At 32.1% G+C, this 15,076-nt stretch overlaps 1 protein-coding gene across 2 annotated transcripts in view; it reads left to right on the top strand.

The window, feature by feature from the left end:
* The window catches only part of SPOCK3 (SPARC (osteonectin), cwcv and kazal like domains proteoglycan 3), a 517,993-nt gene that overhangs the window by 458,126 nt on the left and 44,791 nt on the right, over positions 1–15,076 (top strand). For both annotated transcript variants that reach the window (XM_045985859.1, XM_045985852.1), the window contains one exon: positions 3,997–4,116. In XM_045985859.1, coding sequence (XP_045841815.1) covers positions 3,997–4,116 — 120 coding nt within the window. The remainder of the gene's footprint in view (positions 1–3,996; positions 4,117–15,076) is intronic.

The raw sequence follows: 15,076 nt of genomic DNA, 5'->3' as shown, positions 1-15,076 counted from the left end.
CATAAATAAAGCCATATTTCTATACTGTTTAAGCTAAGCATTTCTTTTGTATGTGTGTGACTAGGACAGTTTGACTCATGATCTATAAAAAAATAATGACACCATTGTAGCCTCCTTAAGAAGAAGAAGAAAAGGCAAGCGTCATTGAGTTACCTCCATTCAGGGCTCTTGTTAACCACTGCAGGATATGTGGTAACATAAACTGTAACTTACTGTTCAGTAAGATCTCTGTGATGTTGTTTGCCATTAAAAATTGGACTTGAGGATACATGATTCCTTTAAAGTCGAGAGACATATTTATACAGGTTTTGTGTTATTGTCTTCTAAAAATGAGTTCTGCTAATATCATATATCTTTGCAGTGATGTTCATCTCAAATCACTGCCATCATAACTTACTGAAATGGAAATGTATAAGCTTTGAGTGAAGCAATGCTTGACTTGTTTGGCCTAGGTTGGAGTGTATTACTTTCTTGTTCTTGGTGTTTTTATTATGGATTTGCTACTGGACTCTGAATTCCATGTTTTTGAATTCATAACTTGTTTCTGCCACTTACCTGTCTGACTTCAGGCAAATTAACTCTACAGCTCTCAATGCCTCAATTTCCTAACACTTAAATGGGTTTAATATTAGTTTAATCTTCATAGAGTTTCTATAAGGATTAAACATGTTAATGTATATAACAGTTAGTATGCATTACTAGCTGTTATTATCATCATTATTATTATAATTATTACTGCAGGATTCTTAATTCCTGAAATATTTAATTACAGTAAATGCACAAACTTGTATTGAAACTTAAGCTAAGATGTGTGTGACACACAATAAATATATATAATGTTCATATTTGGGTAAATTTTTAAAAATATGTACTAACACTACATTAATGATATAATAAATGTTGTATTTACTAACACAAGAAAAGAAAATATGTGCCAATCTGTTCAACAAACTTAATCATTCTTCAGCAGATATTTTATTGGATAAAATTTTGCTTTTTGCTGGTTGTGGTTTTGGGGAAAAAATAAGATGGATCAAGGAAATAAAAAACCAAAATTCATTTTTAAGTGTTCATTTGTTTAAAATAGGTAATGCATTAACATGCCTTAACTCTTTTTTTTTTTTAAAGATTTTATTTATTTATTTGACACAGAGATCACAAGCAGGCACAGAGGCTGGAGAGAGAGAGGAGGAAACAGGCTCCCTGCCGAAAGCAGAGGCCCAATCCACTGAGCCACCAGCCGCGGCCTTCGGCTCAGGTCATGATCTCAGGGTCACGGAATCGAGTCCCATATCGGCTCTCTGCTCAGCAGGGAGCCTGCTTCCCTTCCTCTCTCTGCCTGCCTCTCTGCCTACTTGTGATCTCTCTCTCTCTCTCTGTCAAATAAATAAATAAAATCTTAAAAAAAAAAGAGTATAAATGTACATATATTGATATCTCTGGGCAATTTATATCCCCCTCCCACCCAATTCTCATTGCAGAGGTGACAATGTTTCAATCTCTTATGTGTATTTCCAGAGATATTTTAAGGATATGTAAACAAATGCATTTCCCCCCCTTTTATCCAATGAAAACATACTTAATACACTCTTTCTTCCTTATCATTTTTTTCGCCAAATGCTATATTGTGTATTGAAGTCTATATCAGTGCATAATAAGCTTCTAAACTTTATTAATGACTTATACAGCCTTCATTGGAAGAGGATATACCTGACTAATCTCACCAGACCGCAGCTGAGGGCCAATTTTGTTGTGAAGATACTTGCTGTTATAAAAGTGCTGAATAAATAATAGTTGTACAACTTAAATTAGTTGGTGTATATGTAGTATACTGTATGATCATTTTTAAGAAAAGGAATTACTAGGTTGGGGGTTAATGCGCAGTAAATTTTTGAAAGAAATTTTAATTTTAAATTTATTTGTGAATATTAATACAGGCAGATAGTGCACAACTCAAAAAGAAAAAATGAATGGTAAAAATAAGACTCTCTCATATCACTTTCCTATATTCATCCAGTTCCTCAAACTAGAGATAATTAGTCTTTTTCATTTTATATATATCCTTCCAAAGACATGTGATGTATGTATGTGTATGTAGAAATTCCTTTTTTTCAAGTGGACTTTCGTATTCTATAGCATAAGAGTTTATAGCATTAGAAGACTCTTGCCTAGATGTTTGTATAAACACGGATACTGGGCTACACTGTAAATATTCGTACTAGGAGCACACTATGTATTGCCTTATCCCTCAGTCTCAGCCACTGTAGATCTTATCAGTAAAAATGATGTTTTCTGGAACTTTCACTATAGCTCATTGTTTTCCCTGGATGGATGAATAGTGATGAATTCTGTACATCGCTCTGTCCTCGAACAAGGATTTTCAAATCTACTACCGTCTGCCTCCACATTTGGCTCGCAACATGAATTCTTGGATTACTCTTTAACCTCATCCTAAAAATTACTTTCATTTCTCGCTTAAATCTTTTATTTCCTCAGCCATCCTCTTTCTTAGTTCTCTTTCTGCTGTTATCACATCCCCCAGGAGCTTCCTAAAGAGACATATGGGGGTGGGTGGTTAGGTGTTTTTTTTTTTTTTAATCTTGTATATTAAAACATCCCTTTAGCTTATTCACTCACATGATTTTTCTGAACATAGAATTCTCAGTTTAAAATACGAAGCAATTTCTCAGTTGTCTTTCTGATTGCCAGTGTTGCTAATGAAAAAATGAAAACATCCTGATTCCTTATTCTTTGCACATGACAACTTTCGTTACTCTTCCCCGTGACAACTTGTGAGATCTTTTTTTGCCGCTACTGTTCTAAAATATCAGAACACTTTTCTGGTATGGACGAGCCACCCTACTGAGTACTTGGAAGGTCCTATTAATCAAATTTGATTCCCTTTAGTATTAGGAAGTGATCTTAAATTATATTTCATTATATTTACTATATTTATTATATATGTTATGTATAATACATAGTGATAAAATGTAGTTTATATTAAATGTAATGTAACATTTATAAATGTGCATGTCAGTTGTTTTTTTTTTTTTTTAACAAAATGAACAAGAGTACTATTAAAGAGTACTTACCAGTTCAGGAAATTGCATATGTGCTGCGTGCAGAAGAATTAGCCCTCCAGTAATGATGCCCTCCCAACAATGGAAATACGTATTCCTTATATTTTAAAGTATTTTGGAAAGAAGTGACTAAATTTGACATACCACATTTTAACATTGATCTCTCACACATGAACACATAAATAAATATAATATATTCTACTACTCTTTATGGTAGAGACTATACTAGAGAATATAAGTATTGGTAGGTAACAATAGTTTTAAAAAGAGGAATTAATTTAAGTTCCAAATGTCAAAGTTACTAACACCTTTCTTAAAAGAAATTTATATTATTTTCTTAAATATTTTACAATCATTCCTCATGTTCAATAAGAGAGCTTTTCCTTTTCTATGCTTAAAAAATACATATAGGGTTAAAGCAAATAGAAACAGCATATATTTATAATTGATAATTCCTATTTGGGTTTAATATACTAATGCAGATTTACAAAATCATAGCATATAATAGCTATGGTCAACAATAAGTATGTAAATATTCATTTTGGATTTTCAGCCCTTTATTTCCCCGGATCATCTACCTTCTTACCATAACAGAAGTGTTCAGTGCACAAATAGTATGACTGAATGTATGTGATATTAACAATAAGAACATTCCATCAAGTGGTATATTCCACTGAGGACTGGAAGTAGAATTCACTAGTAATTTTCGTTTATTTAACAAAATGTTATCATCATCTTACATCTAGTTATATTTGAAACATATATTTATTTTTCCTTTTTAAAAAGCTGAAATATACTTAAAATTGTATTACATTTTTTATTATTGTTACTTTTCAGTTCTTGGAATAGTGTGAGAACTAGCATTGGCATTATGCTATTATTATTCAAGATTTGTGTCATTTCTCTTTGTTTTCAGCATGCAGTGACCTGGAGTTCAGGGAAGTGGCAAACAGATTGCGGGATTGGTTCAAGGCCCTTCATGAAAGTGGAAGCCAAAACAAGAAGACAAAAGCAGTACTGAGGCCCGAGAGAAGTAGTAAGATTTCTAAATTTCGTGTGCCCTTGTCTTTGATATGAGATTTTATTTTCAGTGAACCACTTAAATCAAAGCATATATTTCAAAATTTATTCTTTGTTTAGGTGCTGAACAAAAATCAGAACATTGTGCCTACTTCCAAACACACTCATAGTATTTTGCAAGGAAATAAAACATTTGTGACAGCTCTGATTGGTTAAAAAAAAGAAATAGTCCCTCAGAGACATTAAGTAGCAGTTGAAGTGAAAGTATAGGAATATTTTTCAGTGTTTTGATAGCAGTGGGAAAGAATAAAACAATACAGGAAATAAAGGTAAGATTAGTAGAGTACTCGAGATTTTACAGACACAATTAGTCCCCATTCCTCCACAGGTTACCCTTTTCATGATAGATTTGCAGATATTTCTGCTTTGATCTAGCAAAGCCAGTAGACAAAAATGATGCTTTCAAGGGCACAGTGCAAATCAAATTCATAAAGAAAGAAGAAAATAAGAGCCTTATGAAGATTATATCATTCTTTTATCATCTGTATAATTTCCTCAGAGTGTTTTCTAATTCCTTAGTAGAAAATGGCAACTGAAGTAAAACACTTGTCATGAAAATTTTATGAGCTTTTCATTTTATGTTTTTTTCATTTATTAAGAAAATACACTTTTAATACATGTAAAACAAAGATATTGAAATATAAGCTTAATTTGGGAGCTTTCAAAGATTGAAGTATTTTCTCTAAAATACAAGAAGTGGTGGCAGGATAGTAATTAGATGCAGCCTCTTGTAGTTGACAAAGTCCCAAGTGTTCCCTTTGCTCATTTGTGACATGACCCATTCACTCTACCTTGCAATCCTCAAATACCATTTTCTAACAAAATCATTTCATAGATCAGCATGGTTATCTATAACCTGTATTTCCCAAAATATCTCACTTTCTTTTCTTCTCATCAAGAAATTTTCTATAATCCCAACCTTTTATATTTATAAATCTTATATATGTCCTTAAATAATTTAATAATTCTTTTTAATTAAACTAATTCAGCTATCACTGATAGACATAATAATTATCTTTGGATGTGTGATGACTATGTATATAGGTTTCTTCTTATGGATGTCAGAAAAAAATTATTGTACTGTCCCTGCCCTTTAGGAGTGTTTCTTAGGTTTGTCTTTGGAATTTTTGATTACATTTTTGGTAGATGTTAATTTTTTGGATGCTGTGAGTGTAAGTAAAATGACTAATCTCATTTAATAGAAATAATAGAGTATATTTGGTCTTGTATTCATAAAGCAACTATATCTGAGGTAGGATAAAATTTGTTCCAGATCCTAGCATATTGCTCTTTTAAAATTCATGTCTAAACCTATCCTACCTATTCCCATACTTGAATATTTTTTTTACTCTTTTTTTTTTAAATTTCTTGATCTCAAATTTCTCCTTTGATTTTAAGTTCAAACTAGTGATTTCCCCCATATTTGGAGATGGATAAAAGGAGAGCTTGTAGTACATTCACCATATTGCCTAGTTAATTGTACATATTCATAAATATCATTTCCCTTTCCAGCTTCTTTTTTCCAGAAATGAGGCATTCTCAATACAGGGGTTATTTACAAGAAACTCTTAGGTAGTTGAATAGCATTGGAAAGTAAATGAAAAACTGGGTAAAGGATTATTTATACTACTTGTAAGATTAGAGACTAATTAAGAGTAAATTTCCAAAAGGAAGTAATCTATTAAAACAGGCAAGAAAAAAATCACTAGAAGAAAAATGGCTAATTCCCTCAATTCCTAAGATCTACACATCATCTGAGTTCTTTCCTGACTCCATCATATTTAATTTGTAAACCAACACATAATATTATATTCCCTATTTCATTTCTATTTTCATTTTTCCTTCATAACATTTTATACTACCTACTATAGTAAAAATCTACTTGTTTATTTGGTTTATTTTCTCTCTTTCTCTCTCTCACTCCCTCTCCCTTCCCCCACCCCACACATACTAGATGATTGTGAACTTAGTGAAGTCAGAGATCTTTATTTACCACTATATTATCAAAATACAGAATTGTTTGACACATAATACTCCTAAATAAAAATGAGCAATATTAATGAATGGAAGAAACAAAGAAGCAATCAAAATACTACATTATCTGGATATACCACAAATTAATCAATCAGTTTTTTCCTAAGAATGATTGTTTTTGTTTATAATTTGTTTATAATTCCATTATTTTCTCCATGATAACCAATTATGCAGTTGACTGTTATGCTTTTATTTCTAAGAAGTGGAAGTGATGGGTCAAAATGTACATGCATTTCAAATGATAAATTATAATAGATGTTACAGGCTGCTTTGCAAAAATCTTAAGGTATTTCTAGTTTCTAACAGCAAAACACGAAAGTTAACTTTTGTCTTAATCCATGGCAGCAAAAATATTACCATTCCTTTTAACTTTTCCATTCTGGTGAGCATGCTATCATAATTCATTGTTAATCTAATTTTAATTCCCTTAATTAACAGTGAATTTGAACACAAAATATTAGTGGGGGAAACTTATACAGCAAAACAAAATAAAATGACTCTTTCAGTTCAGGCTACTCTACTAAAATATATAGACTAGATGGATTAAACAATAGACATTTCTCAAATTCTGGAGGCTGGGAAGTCCTATGTCATGGTGCTGATAGATTGGATTCCTGGTGAGGGCCATTTTCCTGTTTGTAGACAGCCATCTTTTCCTATGGCACTCAGAGAGCAATCTCTCTAGGGTCTCTTCTTATTAGGACACTAATCCTCCCATGTAGCCTGTGCCTTCATGACCTAACTACCGCTCAAAGGCCCCATTTCCAAATGCCATGAAATTGGGGGATAGGACTTCATCATATGAATTTTGGGAGTACACAGTTTAGTACATAGCAAAAATAAAATAGCACACATGCATGAAACACATGTAAAACCACTAGTTATGTCAACTTACATGTTTAATTCTAAGAAAGGTATATTAATGGATTCCATTATAATTGTATTTAATAAATCCTTCTAGTATTTTGGGGGGGTTGATATGTGTTTCTACTCTATTTTTTAGAATGTATAGATTTATTTCTATTCTAACCATTAATAAATTACACTTCATATCACATTATTTTATTACATTATATTCTACTTACTGCTTTTTTTTGCACAGATTTCACCTAATCTCAAAGTAATATTATCAATTCTACATTTAATTTTATTACACTTGCTTGATATACTTGCTAACATTTCATTGCCAATTTTTCTTTATTACTTAGGTCTAAATGTCTTTCTTGTAAGCAACTGTAGTTGAATTTTGAGTTTTCAATATGACAGTGGGAAAACTTGTGATTTTTTTAATAATCAATGTATAATAATAAAGTCAACATAAAGCACAGAAAAATATTCTGATAAAACACAGAATGTTTGCCGTTTAGGAGATTACCCAGAAGACAAAGAAAATCTTATTTTCACAATTTCTTATGAAGAACATATCAATAATCTAAGAAAGTGTTGTCATTTTAAAAGAGAGACAAATTTTAGTTTCGTATCTGTATAATATTTAATACTAATTTTAAAAATCTTATATAATAAACCTTTCAAATATTAATGAGCACTGACTGTGACAAAAAATTGAGGGATCCTTTTATAATTTTTTGTATTATATAGATTTTGTCATATGTTTTTGGAACAATGAGTCATTTTATTTTAGAGTAAAATATGCTCTTTAGCAAAATCAAATCTTGCATATCTTTAATATCAAGTTGCTTATATCATTATTTTTCCTAGTAAAGTATTACTTATATAGATATTATAATTTTAAATTATAGTAATTTTTATTTTATATAGAAAACTATGAGTTAGATATTTTAAACTCTTATGCATTAGCATTTTGCTGTAGATGAACAGAATTTGTAAATATGTATTTTATACTTTTTATAGTAATACTCATTTTTATATGTAGCTTTTTAATCAATAAAAATGAACATGTTTATTAACAGACCCAAATATGTAAAACTTGAACTATAAAATTCATTTGAATTGTAAAATTTAGAAGCAAAAATTTCAAAAATTTAAAAACATGCTTTGTCTTTTTTAGAAGTGATCTAGATATTTAATGAATATACATTAATTTAGCATGATTCAAAGATTTTAAGCTATGAAATGATCTTGAAAATATTTTTAAATTTCAAGTTGGCTTTTATAAACATAATTACTGTTGACATAGAATTTATCATAGTGAGGATTTAACTTGTTAGAAAATATTTTAATATGTTAAAACATATTTTTTATAATCTTAAACATCTAGTAGATACAATAGTAATCTATCAGTCAGTATACCTATTGATAGTATCTATCAATCTAGTGATCTATCTAGTATCTAGTATCTAGTAATCTATCAATCAGTATACCTAAATAAAATTAGGGCAACCATGTCCATAGTAAAAAATGTGTGCTTGTATTTTATATACACTACTATATAATATAATATTATATATATATATATATATATATATATATATATGTATCTACATCTCTCTCTCTTTCTCTCACATTTTCCTTATCTTTTCATCTATTGATGAACATTGCTCCCATATCTTGGTTATTGTAAATAATGCTGCAACAAACATAGGGGTGCATATATCTCTTTGAACTGGTATTTTTCTTACTTTGGGTAAATACTTTATGGTTAAATTATTGGATCATGTGGTATTTTTGTTTTTAATTTTTTGAGGAATGTCCGTACTGTTTTCCACAATGATGGTAGCAACTTACATTCTTACCAACAATGACAAGTGTTCTTTTTCTCTACATTCTCACCAATACCTGTTGTTTCTTGTCTTTTTTATTTTAGCTATACTTACAGGTGTGAGGTGGTATCTCATTGTGGGTTTGATTGCATTTGATTATGAGTGATGTTGAGCATCTTTCATGTATCTATGGTCATCTGCAGGTCTTCTTTGGGAAAAAATGTCTATTCATGTCCTTTGCCACTTGTTAATCAGGCTGCTTGTTTTATTTGGTGTAGAGTATATAAGTTCTTTGTATATTTTGGATATTAGCCCCCTATGAGATATGTCATTTGCAAATATCTTCTCCAATTCAGTAGGTCACATTTTTGTTGATGGTTTCCTTTGCTGTGCAAAAGCTTTTTATTTTGATGTGGTCTCAATAGTTTATTTCTCATCTTTGTTTTTGATGCCTTAGGAGACATATCTAGAAAACATGGTTATGGCTAATGTCACAGAAATTACTCCTTATGTTGTCCTCTAGGATTTTCAGATTTCATGGTTTCAGGTCTTTAGCCCATTTGAATTTATTTTCTGTACATGATGTTAAATGTGGTCCAGTTTCATTCTTTTGCATGTAGTTGTAGTTTTCCCAACATCATTTATTGAAGAAATGGTCTTTAAAACATTAAGTTTATTAGGAGGTTATTTTTTATTTCTAAAAATTTTAGTAATAAGTAATTTATATAAGCACTTATTATTCCTAAGCCAATCACAATAGAAATTTCTTTAGAGACTTTATAAATTTGGTAATACCCTCTGAAGATAGGGGAAAATACACACACATACACATGCACACACATCCCTACACATTCATGCATACCCATGCACATACACACACAAGTCGAGTTTAAAGTTGTGATATTTTAGTCGTGAGTCATGTACAAGCATAGAAATGTAAAACTCACTTGTTTATATCAAAGAACTGTCTCTCATCCTTGCCTCACATTTACATTTTTATAAAGATTGTGTTTATGGAGGATGAAATAAGTTGTAGTTTTGTAGTTAAATATGAGAATTGATGCTCTATTGATATTTAGAGAAGAGACCTTTAACATTGTTTTCATTCTGATATGCACTCTTATGGAAACTGTGGATGAAATTTTGCTTGAGGGACTGAGGAGAGTTCAATTGTCCATTTGGGCTTTTCCAAAACCCATCTCAGAAGACATAATGTCTAGCCTATTTCCAGTTAATTCTTTTGGCTTTAGATGGTTGCACTTAGAGTCTCTGGATCCCTTGAAAGACCCTGATGAGGCAGAGTCCTAGAAAGACCCTGCTGAGGCAGAGTCCTAAAGTTTGAGTGGTAGCAGGAGGTTGAGGGGTACAACTAAGGAGAAAAACCTTCATGAATACCAGGGCGAAGACCATGGGATCCAAAGGATGTTAGCACTCCGAGTCTCAGCACTATTAAAAAAAAAAAAAAAAAAAAAGTCAAATAAATACAAATCTGGACTAAATGAAGAAAGACTTTGGCATGAGGGAAAAGAAAGGAAAAAAAAGGGTAAGGGTGTTGAGTGAGGATAGATGAAAAGATTTTAGGGAACTGAAAGAAAGGTTGAAAGTGATAAAACAAAACAAAACAACACAAGGTGGAGGAAGAACAAGAACTGATGGGAAGGCAGAGTTCTTAGATGCACCATTGTAAGGAGATCCCAAGTTTTGCAAAATTTCTTTGTAATGTCTAATTATCTTTAAACAATTTTTGCCATTTGTAGAGCTATTGGAAGGAAAGAATGGGAGTAAGAGTCCTACTCAACAGAAAGAGTCAGGGTTTAAATCCCCATTCAAGAAAAGTCAAGATGTCTTCAGTTTAAGAAGATTCTCACTCAAATGGAAACTAACAGAGAAAAGCACTGGTTAACAGAATCAATATAACTTACAGTATCATGACAATTATCCCATGGCTCTGGGTTGTAAATTGTGACTTACCATGTTTCCCTAGCCAGGAAGGACACAAAATATATGAGGAGCCTCTATGAGTACCTGAAGACAGTGGGATCCAAGGGGTATTCAGCCCTTCAAGCCACAGCACCATAAAATGTCAAATAAATGCAAGTCCAGATTAAGTAAAGAAAGGTTATTCACTTTTAATTTCATGAAACAAACTGAGGGTTGCTGGGGGGTGGGGAATGGTAAAAGGGTGGCTGGATTATGGACATTGGGAAGGGTATATGTTATGGTGAGTGCTGTGAAATGTGTAAGCCTGATAATTCACAGACCTGTACCCCTGGGGCAAATAATACATTATATGTTAATAATAATAATAAAGGCTATTGCAGTACAGAAAATACTTCAACCTCAAGATCTGCAACATGTCAAATCGAAAAAGAAAAGGTTTTTTTTGTTTTTTAGGCTTTATTTAAATTCAAGTTAGTTAACATATAGTGTATTATTAGTTTCAGGGGTAGAATTTAATGATTCATTATTTACGTATAACACCCAGTGCTCATTACAAGAAAGTGCCCTCCTTAATGCCTATCACCCAATTTTCCCAACACCATTTGTTGAAGAGACTTTCTTTTTTCCATTGGATATTCTTTCATAAGAATTAAGGTTAAGATTAGTTGACCACATTGTTGAGGGTTTATTTCTGTGTTCTCTATTCTCTTCCATTGATCTATGTGTCTGTTTTTGTGCTAGTACCATATTGTCATGATGATTATAGCTTGAAGTATGGAACTGTGATGCCCCCAGCTTTGGTTTTCTTTTTTAACATTATTGTGGTTATTCAGGGTCTTTTTGAGTTCCATACAAATGTTAGAATTGTTTATTCCAGCTTTGTAAAAAATGCTGGTGTTATTTTGATAAGGACTGCACTGAATGTGTAGATTGCTTTCAGTAGGGTATACAATTTAACAGTATTTGTTATTCTAATCTATGAACATGGAACGTTTTTTCCATTTCTTTGTCTCTTTATTTCTTTCATTAGGATTCTATAGTTTTCCGAGTACACATGTTTGGTTAGGTTTAGTCTTAGGTATCTTATATTTTTGGTGCAATTGTTAACGGGGTTGATTCCTTGGTTTCTCTTTCTGCTGTTTCATTATTGTTGTACAGAAATGCAACAGACTTCTGTGCATTGATTTTATATACTGAGACTTCGCTGAATTCTTGTATCAGTTCTAGCAAGTTTTTGCTGGAGTCTTTCAGGTTTTCTACATAGAGTATCATGTCATCAAAGAAAGCTGGAGTACCCATACTTATACCAGACAAACTAGATTTTAAACCAAAGACTATAATAAGAGATGAAGAAGAACACTATTGATACTATATCATACTGAAGGGGTCTATCCAACAAGAAGATCTAACAATTGTGAATATGCCCCTAACTTGCAAGCAGCCAAATATATAAATCAATTAATAACAAACTTGAAGAAATTCATTGATAATAATATAATAATAGGTGAATTTAATATCCCACTCGCAGCAATGGACAGATCATCTAAGCAGAAGACTAGCAAGGCAACAAGAGCTTTGAATGACACACTGAATCAGATGGACTTACCAGATACATTGAGAGCATTTTGTCCTAAAACAGCAGAATACACATTCTTTTTGAGTGCACATGGAACATTCTCCAGAATAGATTACATACTGGGTCATAAATCAGGCCTCTACTGGTACAAAAAGATTGAGATCATACCATGTATATTTTCAGAACACAATGCTATGAAATTTGAATTCAACCACAAGAAAAAAACTGGAAATATCACAAATACATGGAGGTTACAGAACATCCTACTAAGAATGAGTGGGTTAAGCAGGAAATTAAAGAAGAGTTAAAAAATACATGGAAGCAAATGAAAATGAAAACACAGCAGTATAAAACCTTTGGGATGCAGCAAAGGTAGTCCTAAGAAGAAAATATATAGCATACATACAATTCTTCCTAAGGAAGCAAGAAAAGTCTCAAATACACAACCTAATCTTACACTAAAGAGGCTGGGGAAAGAACATCAAATAAATCCTAAATCCAGCAAGAGAAAGAAAATAATAAAGATTAGAGTGGAAATAAATGATACAGAAAAACGAACAAATTTTAGAACACATCAATGTAACTTGAAGCTTTTTTTTTTTTTGAAAAAATTAACAAAATTGATAAACCCCTGGCCAGAGTTATCAAAAAGAAAAGAGAAGGGATCGAAATAAATAAAATCATGAATGAAACAGGAGAGATCACAACCCACACCACAGAAATGCAAATAATTAAAATAGAATATTAGGAGCAAGTATATGCCAACAAATTAGGCAATCTGGAAGAAACAGAAAAATTCCTAGAAACATAGACTACCAAGAGTGAAGCAGGAAGAAATAGAAAATCTGAACAGACCCATGACAAGCAAAGAAATAGAATCAGTAATCAAAAATCCCTAACAAACAAGAGTTCATCGCTGGATGGCTTTCTTGTGGGATTCTACCAAACATTTGAGAATTAATATGAGCCACTGTGGGAAACAATACAGAGGTTCCTCAAAAAGATAAAAATAGAGCTACCCTATGATCCAACAACTGCACTATTAGATATTTATCCAAAGGATAAAAAATAGTGATTCAAAGGGGCACATGCACCCTAATATTTATAGCACAATGTCCACAACAGCCTAACTATGGAAAGAGTCCAGATGTCCATTAACAGATGAATAGATAAAGACTTCACACACACACACACACACACACACACACACACACACACACACACACACAGTGGAATATTACTCAGCCATCAAAAAATGAAAAATTGCCATTTGCAACAAGGTGGATGGAACTAAAGGATACTATGCTAAGTGAAATAAGTCAGTCAGAGAAAGATAAATACTATATGATTTCACTCATGGAACTTAAGAAACAATACTCATGGCCATAAGGAAACATAAGGACAAATAAAATAAGATAAAAACAGAGAAGGAGGCAAAACATAAGAGACTCTTAACTATAGGAAACAAAGTGAGGGTTGTTAGAATAGAGGTGGATAGGGTGATGGGGTAATTGGGTGATGGATATTAAGGAGAGCATTTGATGTAATAAGCACTGGGTGTTAATATGTAACTAATGAATCCCTAAATTCTACCCCTGAAACTAATAATGTACTATATGTTAACTAAATTGAATTTAAATTAAAAAATAAAAAATAAAATAAAATAAAAAGGAACAAATAATCATTCTACTGAAACTGTTCCAAAAAAAAAAAAAAAAATAGAAATGGAAGAAACACTTCCAATTCATTCTATGAGGCTAGCATTACCTTGATTCCAAAACCAGACAAAGACCCCACTAAAAAGAATTACAGACCAGTATCTTTGATGAATATGGATACAAAAATTCTCATCGAGATACTATCTAATCGAATCCAACAGTACATTAAAAGGTTTGTTCACTACGACAAAGTAGGATTTATTTCTTGGCTGCAGGGTGGTTTAAAATCTGCAGATCAATTGATGTGATACAGCACATCAATAAATGAAAGGATAAGAACCATACAAACCTCTCAATAGATGCAGAAAAACCATTTGACAAAATACAGCACCTTTCTTAATAAAAATCCTCAAGAAAGTATGAATAGACAGAACATAGTTCAACATCATAAAGTCCATATATCAAAAACCCACAGATAATATCATGCTCACTGGGGAAAAACAGAGCTTTCCGTTAAGGTTAGGAACATGGTGGGGTTGTCCACTTGCATCGCTGTTGTTTGACATAGTACTAGAAATCCTAGCTTCAACAATCAGAAAGCAAAATGAAATAAAAGACATCCAAATTGTCAGGGAAGAAGTCAAACTATCTCTCTTGGCAGAAGACCTTCTTTTACAGAAAAGAGTAAGCAGGACCAGCAGTGCTTTTGTGGATGAGGAGACCAAATGTGTGGGGTAAGCAGGTAGCAAATTTGAGCACTTTAACAGGAAATAATATTTACCTGCTCAGCAGATTCTCAGAACATCAATTAAGGGGGGATTTTGTACATCTGAGTGCTTTTGTCCTTGCTCAAACATATGAAAAAGCCAAAGTTTAGGAGTCTAGAGGAGGAGAAAAGCTGGCTAAAGTTTGGTCAAGTCAAAGTTCAGTGGCTAAGTAATGGACAACTGGGAGTACTTGGTCAAACTTTTTTCCTAAGTGTAAATGACTCATTTATCTACCAAGCAAGAATATGAGAAAATTAAT

Source organism: Meles meles, chromosome 2 (genome assembly GCF_922984935.1).
Source record: "Meles meles chromosome 2, mMelMel3.1 paternal haplotype, whole genome shotgun sequence".
In the NCBI taxonomy this organism is placed as follows: Eukaryota; Metazoa; Chordata; class Mammalia; order Carnivora; family Mustelidae; genus Meles; species Meles meles.
This window is presented reverse-complemented; position numbering and strand designations above follow the sequence as displayed.